This window comes from Melopsittacus undulatus, chromosome 4 (assembly GCF_012275295.1).
Source record: "Melopsittacus undulatus isolate bMelUnd1 chromosome 4, bMelUnd1.mat.Z, whole genome shotgun sequence".
Classification (NCBI taxonomy): Eukaryota; Metazoa; Chordata; class Aves; order Psittaciformes; family Psittaculidae; genus Melopsittacus; species Melopsittacus undulatus.
Genome location: NC_047530.1, coordinates 72,042,209 through 72,054,753, shown reverse-complemented (window position 1 = coordinate 72,054,753; position 12,545 = coordinate 72,042,209). Strand labels below are relative to the sequence as shown.

The window sequence follows — 12,545 nt, the reverse complement described above, 5'->3', positions numbered from 1 at the left end:
GGTTTTGGTCAAAATTCCCAGTACAACCCAATTACATCATTATTGCTTCTGAAAGTGAACGCATTCAGCTGCTTGACAACAAGCTGGGAGGAGCAGGGATGGGAGCATGTTGAACTCAACTTGCAGGGAATTATTCATGCCCACTGGAGACTAGAAAGTCCTGGAGACCAAGGTGGCCTGACAAGCATTCCTCGTTCTCCTTTGGAACTACTGAGCTCACAGACATATGCAAGACAGGCACACAAACTTCTGATGGGAACACTACATTCAGTTTGGAAGAAGTGGAAGAGCTTACAAAGAAAAAAAAAAACCCTTGTCCACACCCAAAACCATTACATCCTAAAAAAAACACTTTAAAGTGTGTTTGTTCTACCATACTTGAACTGTTGCTCTTTTTAATCATACCTTTAAAAAAGCTGATAACCACTGCCCTAGCAGGTACAGACCCTTCAGCCTGTTCTTCTCAACCCAGCTCCTTCCAGTTGTCCTGATCTGTCCCAAACCCCACCCCATCCCAGTTCCCATTCCCCCAGCGTTAGGCAGCTCCAGACCCCTACTGCCACCTAATGCGAGTGGCTGTCCCCAGGAGTGTCCACACCTCCCTACCAGTACATCAGCTCCTCCCAAGGTGGCTCACACTCACTCATACCCCACCAGCTCCCAAAGCCTCACCAACATACTGCCCCATCCACGTCTCTCCCTTCACCCTCTCCCAGTTACTGCTGCAATCCTTGCTCTTGGTCCTGCTTTCCTTCCTATGGGATTGCCAGCTGCAGCATTAGCCCCCACAGCCTCTCAGCCCTGACTCCACCAGACTCTTCCCCATCTCTCAGACAAGGTTTCACCCTCTCCCTGCTCAGCAGCAGCATTCAGTGCTGGGGCAGGGGAAGCACTGCACTGGCAGCACCAGAGAGAGGCTTCTCTGTTCTGCTACTTCTGACAGCCATGAGCTAGCCTGCTTCTGAAATCAGCTGCTCCAGCCAAGTCTTCCTAAACCAAGACTTTTTGGCCTGGAACATGTCTGGACTGTCAGTTGTTGTGTGTTGGAAGTCAAAGGAACAACATCATGACAGCTGGGAATAATACACTGGTCAGCAAGAACGGAGGCTTCACATGTCTCTGCTGCTAGCAAGATTCAAAGGGGTCCTACCAAGAGGTGAAAGCTGCACTCCCTTCAGCCTCATATTTTGTATTTTCCTAGCATTGCATCTTCTGCCATTGCTCACCCATGGTTAAATGCTGCCCTCACAGAGGAAAAAGAAAAAAACAAACAGGAAAACAGCATGGCTAAAACTATTTAAAGACAAGTATGAGCTGTGGGGGAGACAAAACTCTTTCCTCCCAGAAGATTTACACAGACCATTTTAAATATAATTCTACAAACAAAAAAGCCCAAGGTTCCCTAGATATCTGCCTATGCTACTGGGTAAATTCTCATGTAGAAAAATACATACAAATACCCAACCTTTTTTCCAAGACCATTTATGTACATCAAGAATCCTCTGTTAACAGAGCAGTATGATCTTAAAATGTAACCATGAAAGTATGTTTTCCTGCACCTGTGCTATTTCAGCTGCCCCACCTCAATGGAATTGAAGAGGGTCCTGGACCCTTGTGAATATGCCCGTGGGAAGATCCACTCTTTTCCTGCTCCTGGTCCCACTAAACAAGGGGACCTCATCAGCTCCTACCCAGTGCTATAGAATCCTAGAATGGTTTGGGTTGGAAGGGACCTTAAAGAATGTCTGTTTCCAACCTCCTGTCACAGGCAGGGACACCTCCCACTAGACTAGGTTGTTCAAAGCCCCTTCAGACCTGGCCTTGAACACTTCCAGGGATATGTCTCTGTACTGCACCACATGTGTAGCTCCTCACGGATACCTGTACAACCACTTGACCTTGGCAGAGCCCATATCATCATCCCCACTGACAACCTCAGGGACACAGGACTCGCCAGAATTTGAGGTTTATTCGTGCTGATCCACTAGGCATGCCTCAGTGCTCTTCCAGTTTATTCATGACAACTTCCTCTATTACCATTTTCTTTTTATGGAAAAAACATCTATATTCACCTATATAATCTGGCAACCTACAATAACTAGCAATGTATCTCAAGCTTTCACACTACTGCATAGTTTCTGCTCTACTTTGACTACAGCACTGTCCCAGAGAAGCTGGCAAGACGCTCCCCTCAGTTTACAGACCAGAGGAGTAACAGCATTATGACAAAAGTTCTCCTGTGTGTCTCACACTGCTCAAGCAACACCACCTTAGAACCATGCTGTCCCTCCCAAGCAGCCATTCTATGGCACAAAGGAAGAGGAAGAATTTGCAGATATTGACTGAAATTCTGCAAGTCCCTACAGGCAGCAAGATATTCCTTTTCTATCCCAGAGGAAGGAACACCACATATCTCCAGCTCTGTTCCCAGGGACGGTCCTGCCTTAGGGGTATAGTACCATGGGAAGAAAGTCAGGACTTCCACCACCACAGGAACCAGAGAGGTGGAGTAAAGTGACTGTGAAGGAGTTAAAGGGAAAAGGACCAAAGAGGCAGAAGGAAAATATGCTCACAAAGTTTCAAAATAAGGCACTTTTTAATCCACTAATGAACATGACTCTTTATTTACTCAAGCACATTTCCCTTAAAACATTGCATTCTCTGGTTGGGAAATTAGGAGAAAGTGAACAACTGAAATACGCCATAGCCTCAGAGAGCTATGTTAGGCATCCAAACTTCATTGCCAATAGTTACAGTTCTGAGCATGTAATTGTCCAGCAGTCATTAACAAATTTGTGCCGAATCTCCCCAGAGAACGGTTCCCCACGGAGGCTGCACCTCTGTAAGGAGCATACTGTCCTGCCAAGATCAGCTGTATAGCCCAGGGCAGGGTCAGAGCAGGAGGAGACATGAGCTCCCTTTGGTAGGGACAGCAGTTACAAAGACACTGCATGACAGGGCTGTGCAGGTCTCTTGACTTCCAAAGAGAAGCCCAGCACTTGTCAAGACCCAAGTGAACAACAGGAGAAACCAACAGCCAACTGAGGCGACCAGGAAGTAATTCATGAGCAGTCCAATACACAAGGAAAGCAACCTTTAGATACTGAGGCCAGGATGAAGAGGTGTTCCCTGGTTTTATCATTTTTAAGACCTAAGTAGTTCTCAAGCATTTTTTTCCTGTTGTTATTGCAATAGGAGCTGAGACTCTATATCAGTTTCATGGATGAGACCTACCATGCATCAAGGACAGGATGATTTGTTCTTTGAGCAGAAAATAGCCTGCATGACTTACAGAAAAAGCAACAGGTTGTTTTTTTGCCATTTAGTTTTCAATGCAACTGTAAGAAAACACACAATACAAGCAAACACATTGTGCAACTAACTTACGTAGCAGGAATAACTGAACCAGCACCTGATTCACAACAAACCAACACAGGGATGCACAACAGAAGATTGTTTTTTATATGCTTCCATCCATTTTTCCTCAAGTGTCAGCTTCAAACACATGAATCATTAGATAATCAAAGATCAAGAATGAAACTACACGTGAGCAACATATGAAAGAAAATTAGACACCAGGTAACAAAAGTAGCTAACAACTAAAACAAGTAAATAGACATAGTGTAACCTCTACAGTTAAACTGAAAGAACTGAGCATGTAACTGGCATAAACTAAGACTGTGGGACTAAAACAATAAACTAAAAACTATAGGGACATAAACCCCCAACTTGCTATCTCTTGTGAACCACACAAGGTTCTACATTTCAACAAAGATTTTTTACTATACGGATTTAACAAGGCATTAATCTTCCATTAAGTCATAAACCAGCACTACCCACAACACTTAGCAGTTTATCCTTGTGACTGCAGGGCAGCAGAGCATTTCAAAATTAAATTGGAAAGCAAATATCTAAGTGGCCTTGCAGCAACCAGTTGTCTTTAAACATAATGGGAAGGACGGCTGAATGTCCAGAGTGCTTCCATCCTCAATCCTTCTGTACAGTTATTCTGTATTGTGCACTTCATATATCCTTTCATTTTATTTCCAGATTAAGAGATCTGGGGCTCATGTGAGCATGGGCTCTCCAGACTGCTCAGGTCCCCATCTCAGGCACAGACCACAGTGTGAGGACATAGCTGCCCCCCAGGCCACCCTCACATGGGAGGAAGTGTTGCAGTACTGCAAGGCCCATACCTGGACCTGACCCACCACTCAACCCAGCCACCTCACTCTTGGGATGGTGTCAGGGGCAAAAGCTTCAGTGCTGTTAAAAAACATCTCAAAGGAGACCCTAAGAACTATAGGCTGGCCAATTCCCATTGTCCGGTCTGTTACTTATGATGGTGCTGGAATAACAACTGGTTCAGGCACAGGTAAAGGTGCCACAGGGTCAGCCGGCTCTGGCACTGTCCCTCAGCAGGCGCTCTCTGACCGAGTCTGCATGACTGCGGGTAACCAACCATGGCAAAGAAACTTCACTGCCATGAGGCAGAGTTGCTTGAGTCTTATCCAGAGGTCAGCCCACTTGCCTGTTAGCGGCTGGGATAAAAGGTAGAGGGAAACCGCCAGCCTTCACAGTGAGAGACTTTTATCTGCAGAGCCACAAAAATGTGTGTTGTGTGCTCCAGTCATCTGGAAAGGGGAATCGATAAGAAAGCAGCAAGGTTTGCTGAGGACAGAAAAATCAGACTTCAGAGAATCACAAACATCACCACGGCAAGGGACTGAAAGACAGAAGAGAGTAAAATCATACAGGAGAAGAAACAACTTCACTTGTGTATGTGCAGTACCCAGCCCAATACCAGCACTCAGAACAGAGATGGCTCTGCCTTTCTCTGGGGAACATCAGCTCAGCTCACAGAGGGAAGCAAAACCAGGAGAAGCCAGGAGATCCAGTGCCCTGTTCTGCCATCTGGGACTGGTTTCCCTCACACACACCAGAAGGGCAGAGGAGAAATAGAAATTGTTATGGGACAGATGGCAAAGGGGACTGGACACAGATTAGGAAACTGGGCTCTTTCATGTCAAAGCCAACTTTGGGGAGATATGAAAGTTTTATAAAGAAATCATAGATCATATTGAGAAGGCGAATGGGATCAGTCACTCACCACTGCCCATTAACTTGACAGTCTCAGGCAGCACTGATGTTATTGACAGAAGACTTCAAATAAGCAAGAGGAAGCACACTGCTTTCTCATGCTGCCTTGCCACCCTTCCCAGCAGCACTAGGTGTTGATATTATTGCCACTGTTTAGAATAAAGCATTAGTATATGCAAAAAGTCAATGGCCAATTCCACCCTTATGCACTAGACATTTGTAGAAGCTGCCATGCACGAAGATACAAACCCATCTTCCAACTGAGAACCCTTAACCTGCCAGCTGGGGGAGCTGGGAGAGTCTAGAAAAGCACATTCCGTACTCACACTGTATCCCACCCTCCCTCTTCAAGCATGTGCTGGAGGAGCAATGATGGTCGGGGCTGCTGAGACCATCCCTCTGCCTCCTGCATGCAGCCACGAGCCCAGGCCAAGAGGGGAAGAATTAACTTGCAAATGCTGACTAAGACTCTGCAAATCTTTCCATGTAGCCAGAGATGTGCATTCCCTCCCAGAGCACTGCGCCTGCTCACATGGGTCTCCACATCCATGGATGTGACAGTGCGTCCCTATCACATTCATTCTCTTGTAACACATTTCTTCAGAAGAGGAAACCAGAACCTTGAGTAATGGCAAGTGCTGAAAAACCCTTGTTTTGGGGGCTACTATGAAAAATACGGAGAAGTCCCCACTCTGAAAAAAACAAAACCAAACCAAAATCAGTAGGAGCAATAACAGAGTAAAAGCTAACTACATAAATATACTGCAAAGAGGACTGATACCAAACTAAGCAAAAACTAGAAAGCTGTAGAGAAGAGAGGAAAAGTACATATTCCAGAACTGAAGAAAATGTCTTAGAATGACAGCACCAAGTAGTTCCAATATTTTCATTCCTTAAAAATACATATGGGAAGTGATTTTATTAACATCTACAAGTATCTCAGTTTTGGATGTAGGGCACTAGGTGCTCAAAATCCCTCCTCTAAAAAAGCTCAGCAACCATGACCAAGAAAAACAGTAGAGAGAAGCCGAGGTCAGGCATTTAAACTAATGCTAGCAGAGCAGGGAAAGAGCAACGAAACCCCAAAAAATATTTTTGTTGGAATAAGCTATAAAAGGACATTTGCTAATTTCTCATTGGTTTTGATTATGTAGGATATCCTTTGAAAACGTGTGCTTTAGGAAACAGAAGCTGTACAGCCAAACACAATGCATGCAAGAATTATGTGAGATACAGCCTACACATAAAGCTGAAGAAGAACATGCTGGTCTTGATCTGTAAAGTGCTGAAGAAGGAGCCAGTGTCGGGGTGAGGGTAGGAGTTCCATGGGGAGGTAGTTGCAATAACAAAGGGCTGACAGCATTAACCAACTGCCAGTGTGAAGTGGCTGGCATAAAAAAGAATCCCTAGGACTGAAAGCTGAATATAACCAACATCTGAAAAGAGTCAGACAAGGTACTTTACATCTAGGAAACAACACTGACTGCCTTTTCTATTGCCATACAGCTCCCCTCTAGTTAAATACAGCTTTTTTTCACAAAAACAAAGGTAGGTACTGAGGGATGAAATTCTATTTTTAGGATGAAAATTTGAATGTTTTTAAATTGCTGTCTTAAGAAGAGCATAATATTTCAAATCATTTGGAAACCTAACACATCCCTTTTACTTAACTGACGGTGGTTTTGCCCCACTTTATGTCAGACTGAAAATGTTTACTGCTGGTGAAGTGAGAGGGATGCAAGTTCTGCAAATACTGCTCCAATCGCCTAGAATCAGCTTCCTGGTAAACATGGAATTGAGGAAACATTGACTTTTGAGTGCGCTTTATTTATTTTTGCCGCTGTCAAACTGAAGACGCACCAAGCACAGAAAAGATAAAATTCCGACTGCATACTGGCAGTTGGACAAGATGATTGTTGTAGGTCCTTCCCTATTCCATCAGAAAAAGTTAACTTGCAAATACCACTTGTTCTGGAAAAAGGCATTCCCCAGGCTACACTCATCAGTGGTATGAAGCCACCTCTGAAGGAGGGCTGGCACAGCCAAGGTTACATCCATCACTTCAGTCCTAAGGCAACGGAAGAATTCTCTCATCTTGGGGGACCCCAGGACTGCAGCATCTCTGACAGCACTCAGGACAGGACATGTGCTAAAGTGACAAAACCATCAACCCCCAGAGTGATTTGCCTCAGTGATTCTCAGCATCTAGATTTAGGTATCCAACTTTGGCTTCAGTTAGGACTTTGTTCTCTGCACGATAGCTAGAGATGAACCATGATAATTCAGAGCCTAACAGCACTTCAGTTACAAGAGAGGAAATCACACTTTTGAACAGGGAGTTATTATCCAAATATCTCTTCCCTATTATGTGTTCACTGCTCAACACTTTCATGTCATGGTTATGTTAATTACCAGGTTATCAGAACCTTCCCAGCTAGGCAGAAGCTGAATTTCTAGCCTACAAAAGTAAGCATGGAAAAAAGCCCTGAGCCTATCCCTCCCAGCACCTGATACAAAGAATACAGTAGCAGACTATGGCTCCAAGGAGCTTCAGCAGGATGTCCAAGACCCCTTTTCCTAGGGATTTCTGTTGAAAGCTGTGACATCGCAATGCCGTAACTCAAGACAGACTTTGTCAGAAGCTCCAACATATGTACAGCTGAACCAACAGGCACATGCAGCAGCTCATTCCCTGCCTGACAGGGATGAATGGCTGCACTGCTGCATGTGGAGAGCAACTGCATTGCTCTTGTATCAGCAGTGCTCTTCAAAAGTGACAAAATATCCTGGCCATATTACAGACTACAATAATCATTGCACACAGCTGGTAAGAACCTAGAGCCTACTCCAAAAAAGCAAAATGAAATTGCACCCACTCATCCCCCATACAGTCTTTTATCTTTTATCTGTGTGAATTGCTGGTAGACACCCTGGCAGATCGCAGTCGGGCAATAAACCCCTTGTGGTTCTCATCTATGTTGTTTCATTAAAGCTTATTTATTTTTACAGCTTTTTTACTAAAAACTAGGAAAACAGAGCTTCAGTGACCCACAGAAATGAGAAGACAGCATCATACTGGTAATTTGTCACACAGCAGTGAATTAAATTGTGCAGTGAAGTACAACTGCTTTGCCACTGCCATACTTCTTTCCAGGGACATACTATTTTTGGTGCTTGACAACATGTAGGCTTTTCGTTGCCAGTTAATAAGGACTAAGGAAACCAAACGATTAAGCTGGAACAAAGATGCTTTTCACAGAATGTGGCTCACTGGACCCTTCAGCTGCACACATGTACACAGATGTGCAGTGGACAGTTCACAGCAGCTATTGCCGTGAGAGTTACACACCTCGGACTTGTAGCCTGAGTTTACGTCCTATAGGAAACACTGGAATAAACAGCTAAACATTCAGACTTGAGATCCACAGAGCATTTTCAGCAACTGTTTGTAACTCAGTACAGGGATATTATAAAGCATGACAAAGATAAGATAAAGTTGCTTAAATATATTACTACTCACATAGCAACAGTCAAATTTTATGCTATTTTCATATATTTATCATTAGGTAGCAATTCACAATAGCAACCTATTTTGCTTCTCACTTTCATACAGCAAATTTATATCATACCTGGCTGTAAGCAGTCATTGCTTTTCCATGTCTGTGCTTTCAGCTACGCAAACTCTTGGCACTCCCATGGTTACAGTGAAGATCCACACCCACCCATTTTACTGTACCTACAGGCATCTTTGCCATGCATCAGGGATAACTTACAGTTTTCAGGGTTTGCTTTCTGGGGATTAAAATGCTTTTAAGTGGGAAACAAACTTTCACAAATTTAGCGTATGCCTAAAGGCTCTCAAGGAATACAAGGCAGTTCAGTGTTGAGTGCTACAACAGTCTAACATGCCACCAGCAGATACCGCAACACTCTTCCTTACTGCAACCTGTACCCTCAACTCCTGTTTATTTAGAAATGCTCACAGCACCCTGAGTACTCTCCAATTCCCTGAAATAATGCTATGAAGAGTATGGAAGAGCATGCAAAGCTTTTGATACAGCACACATGAAGGTGATGGAGAGCAAAGATGGTGAGGGCCAGGAGGGGGAAGCAATCTTGAGAAGCCCACAGCAGGTAAGCAGACAGGAAACAGCAGGACCATTCACCACATCAGCAGCAAAATACATTTCCCCTTAATGCTACAAACATACCTGAATACTGGGGCACCATGACATGCTTGCATGACAGAGAACAGGGGGTAAAAAGCTTATCAGCTTATTGGTGACACGGACAGTGGGATCGAGGGCGCCTTCAGCAAGTTTGCCGATGGCATCAAGCTGTATGGTTCAGTTGATAACGCTGGAGGGAAGGAATGCCATCCAGAGGGACCTTGACACGCTTGTGAGGTGGGCTGATGCCAACCTCATGAAGTTTAACCATGCCAAGTGCAAGGTCCTACACCTGGGTCGGAGCAATCCCAAGGCACAGCTTCAGGTTGGGCAGAGAAGAGATTCAGAGCAGCTCTGTGGAGAAGGACTTGGGGGTGTTAATCAATGAGAAAATGAACATGAGCTGGCTTCAGTGTGTGCTCACAGCTCAGAAAGCCAACCGTACCCTGGGCTGCATCAAAAGGAGTGTGACCAGCAGGTCGAAGGAGGTGATCCTGCCCCTCTACTCTGCTCTTGTGAGACCTCCCTTGGAGTATTGTGTGCAGTTCTGGTGTCCTCAACAGAAAAAGGACATGGAACTGTTGGAACAAGTCCAGAGGAGGGCCATGAGGATGATCAGGGGACTGGAGCACCTCATGTATGAAGATAGGCTGAGAAAGTTGGGGCTGTTCAGCCTGGAGAAGAGAAGGCTGCGTGGAGACCTCATGGCAGCCTTCCAGTATCTGAAGGGGGCCTATAGGGATGCTGGGGAGGGACTCTTCCTTAGGAACTGTAGTGCTAGGACAGGAGGTAATGGTTTCAAACTTAAACAGGGGAAGTTTAGATTGGATATTAAGGAGAAAGGTGATGAGGCACTGGAATGGGTTGCCCAGAGAGGTTGTGAATGCTCCATCCCTGGCAGTGCTCAAAGCCAGGTTGGACAGAGCCTTGGGTGATACGGTTTAGTGTGAGGTGTCCCTGCACATGGCAGGGGGGTTGGAACTAGATGATCTTAAGGTGCTTTCCAACCCTAACTATTCTGATTCTATGATCAGAGCATGCTTAGTCACATACCCTGATCAGACAGGTTTGCAGTGGAGTGTGAGCTGGTATACAGTAAATCAAGCAGATGCACATCTAAATACTTTACAAGCAACAGCAGTCACTGCTCAAGACCTGAAGACTGTTCCTAGTTATGTGTAAGTCCCCTCAGTGCCCCCTCTGAAGAGCTGTAAGGCTGCAGAGGACATCTGCCTACTCTGGACTGTACGCACACACACCCTTATCCAATCCGGACTCTGAAAAGATAACTAATGGGATAATAAAAGCAGAGGACACTACTACTGAAACTTCAGAGAGCAAAACAGTGCAAGACTACTCTATATAAATAACAATCAAAGCCAGTGTGATTCATTAGTGTACTGAATAGTCTCCAGAGGGAAGTAGTAATGGCCACAGCACTGGCGATGCTTCAGTTCAATTCAAGCATAAAAACCCTTGAGTAGCACAGGGCTGTCTGTATCTGTGGTTCACTTCCAAGCTTGAATAACAAAAGATGAGACAAACATACAGAGCTCAGATAGATCAGGTCTGACAGTCGTTGAAGGAAATAAAGATTTACCAGAGGTACAATACTTTATAGAAGTACTTCAAACATCAACAGCGGAGCCTTGTTACTCCTCTTTTTCCAAAAGAAGTGATTATGTGAGCTTGGAGCCATGACCACCCCTTTCTGCGAGAGTGTAATGAGCATCACACCAAGAAGCTCCTGGAGTGAAAACATTGAGAGAAAAGTAATTAGAGTAAGCCTAATAAAAATATATATTTGAAAGATTCTATCCTATGCTGCCTAACTTCTGGTTTGCAGAGCACTGTTTGAGAGCATAGGCTTGGGTTTTAAATGAAAAATTTAGGTGAATGAATGTTTCATAGCACCTGCTGTGCAAGAGAAGAACCTGTATTGGAAGAACTTAGACTCTGTGTGTTTCATGCCCCCGCCCGAAGCCTCCAACATTGTGAACCTTGTCCCATCCATCCCTGTGTCCTGCTGGGAGGACAGGACAGGGCACACGCCCTGGGGGCCCCACAGGACACACAGCACGGGGCAGATTCCAGAGTTTCTCACCATGACCAAGGGTGTTCAATTCGACGAAGCTGCCTCTGAAGCACCAAGCAGAGCTATGGGTGCACAAGTACAGCGCGGGGTGCACGCCGGAACGCCCTCGGGGCAAGATCCACCAGGTTGCACTTGCTAGAACCGAGCAATCGAGAACTGGATGATCTTAAGGTCCTTCCCAACCCTCACCATTCTGTGATTAACTTCTGAGAGCGCCGGGGTCAAACGGGCGTGGGCTGGAGCCAGCCCCGGGCTGGTTATTCCCCGTAAATCCCAGCTGACCCATTTCTTGCGCGGACACGTCGGTCACAACGAAATGCATTAAGCTCCTTAACCTCCCGAGGAACAGCGCTGACCCGGCCGGGCGCGGGCACAGCTGTCGAGCAACGGGCGCACGGCGGGGCGGGGGGCACCCGGGGCGAGGGAAGGTTCCGGGACAAGGGGAGAGGGTCCCGACGCTCTGAGCAGCGATTGCTGCACCCGCGCCCAGCGGCGACCGCGCATCCCGGCTGCCGAAGGTGGCAGGCGGGACGCGCCCGGTGCCGCTCCCGGTGCCGCTCCTACCTGCGCACAGCGAGACGGCGGCGCCCAGCAGCGGCAGGGCCACCCGCAGCACGGAGCTGGGCACCCGCCACATGGCCACGCACCGACGGCGGCCACGGATCCTGCTGCCGGGCGCCGGCCCCGCCGGCAGCTGCCCCCCCTCGCTGCCGCCGACAGCTATAGCGGAGCGGGGAGGGGCCCGGCAGGCCCCGCCCGCCCTTACCTTCCCCGGCGGGGCGGGGGCCGGCGCTGCCCCGCCCGGAGCCCCCATGTCCGTCCTGCTCGGCCCCCTCCAGAGCCGTGGGTCCGGAGGGGAAGGGATATTGGAGCCGGGCTCAGCTCAGCTCAGCTCCCCGGTTCTGCCAGGGGAAACCCGCGCTGGCACCGCCTCATCGCTCGCTACACGAGCGGTGGTTCACCATGACAGCCCTCTGAGAGTCTCAAAGGCAGGTAAAGGTAAAGCTGCCCCAGAAGAAATGACGGCTTCTCCTCCTCAGGTTTTAATTACGATATTTTCTAAAAACATATTAGTGTTCTTCAGCGTTCCAGTTCTTAAAGGGGCCTACAATGCTGGAGAGAGACTTATACATGAGCATGTAGTGACAGAACAAGGGAGGAATGGATTTAAACTGATAGAG

General features: G+C 46.7%; 1 protein-coding gene across 1 annotated transcript in view; it reads right to left on the bottom strand.

Moving 5' to 3' along the window:
• The window catches only part of ACVR1C (activin A receptor type 1C), a 30,757-nt gene extending 18,742 nt beyond the window's left edge, over positions 1–12,015 (bottom strand). The window contains exon 1 of the mRNA XM_034062007.1: positions 11,929–12,015. Within this exon, the coding sequence (XP_033917898.1) occupies positions 11,929–12,001 (73 nt within the window). The 5' untranslated portion in view covers positions 12,002–12,015. The remainder of the gene's footprint in view (positions 1–11,928) is intronic.
• Between the last annotated feature and the right edge of the window lie 530 nt (positions 12,016–12,545).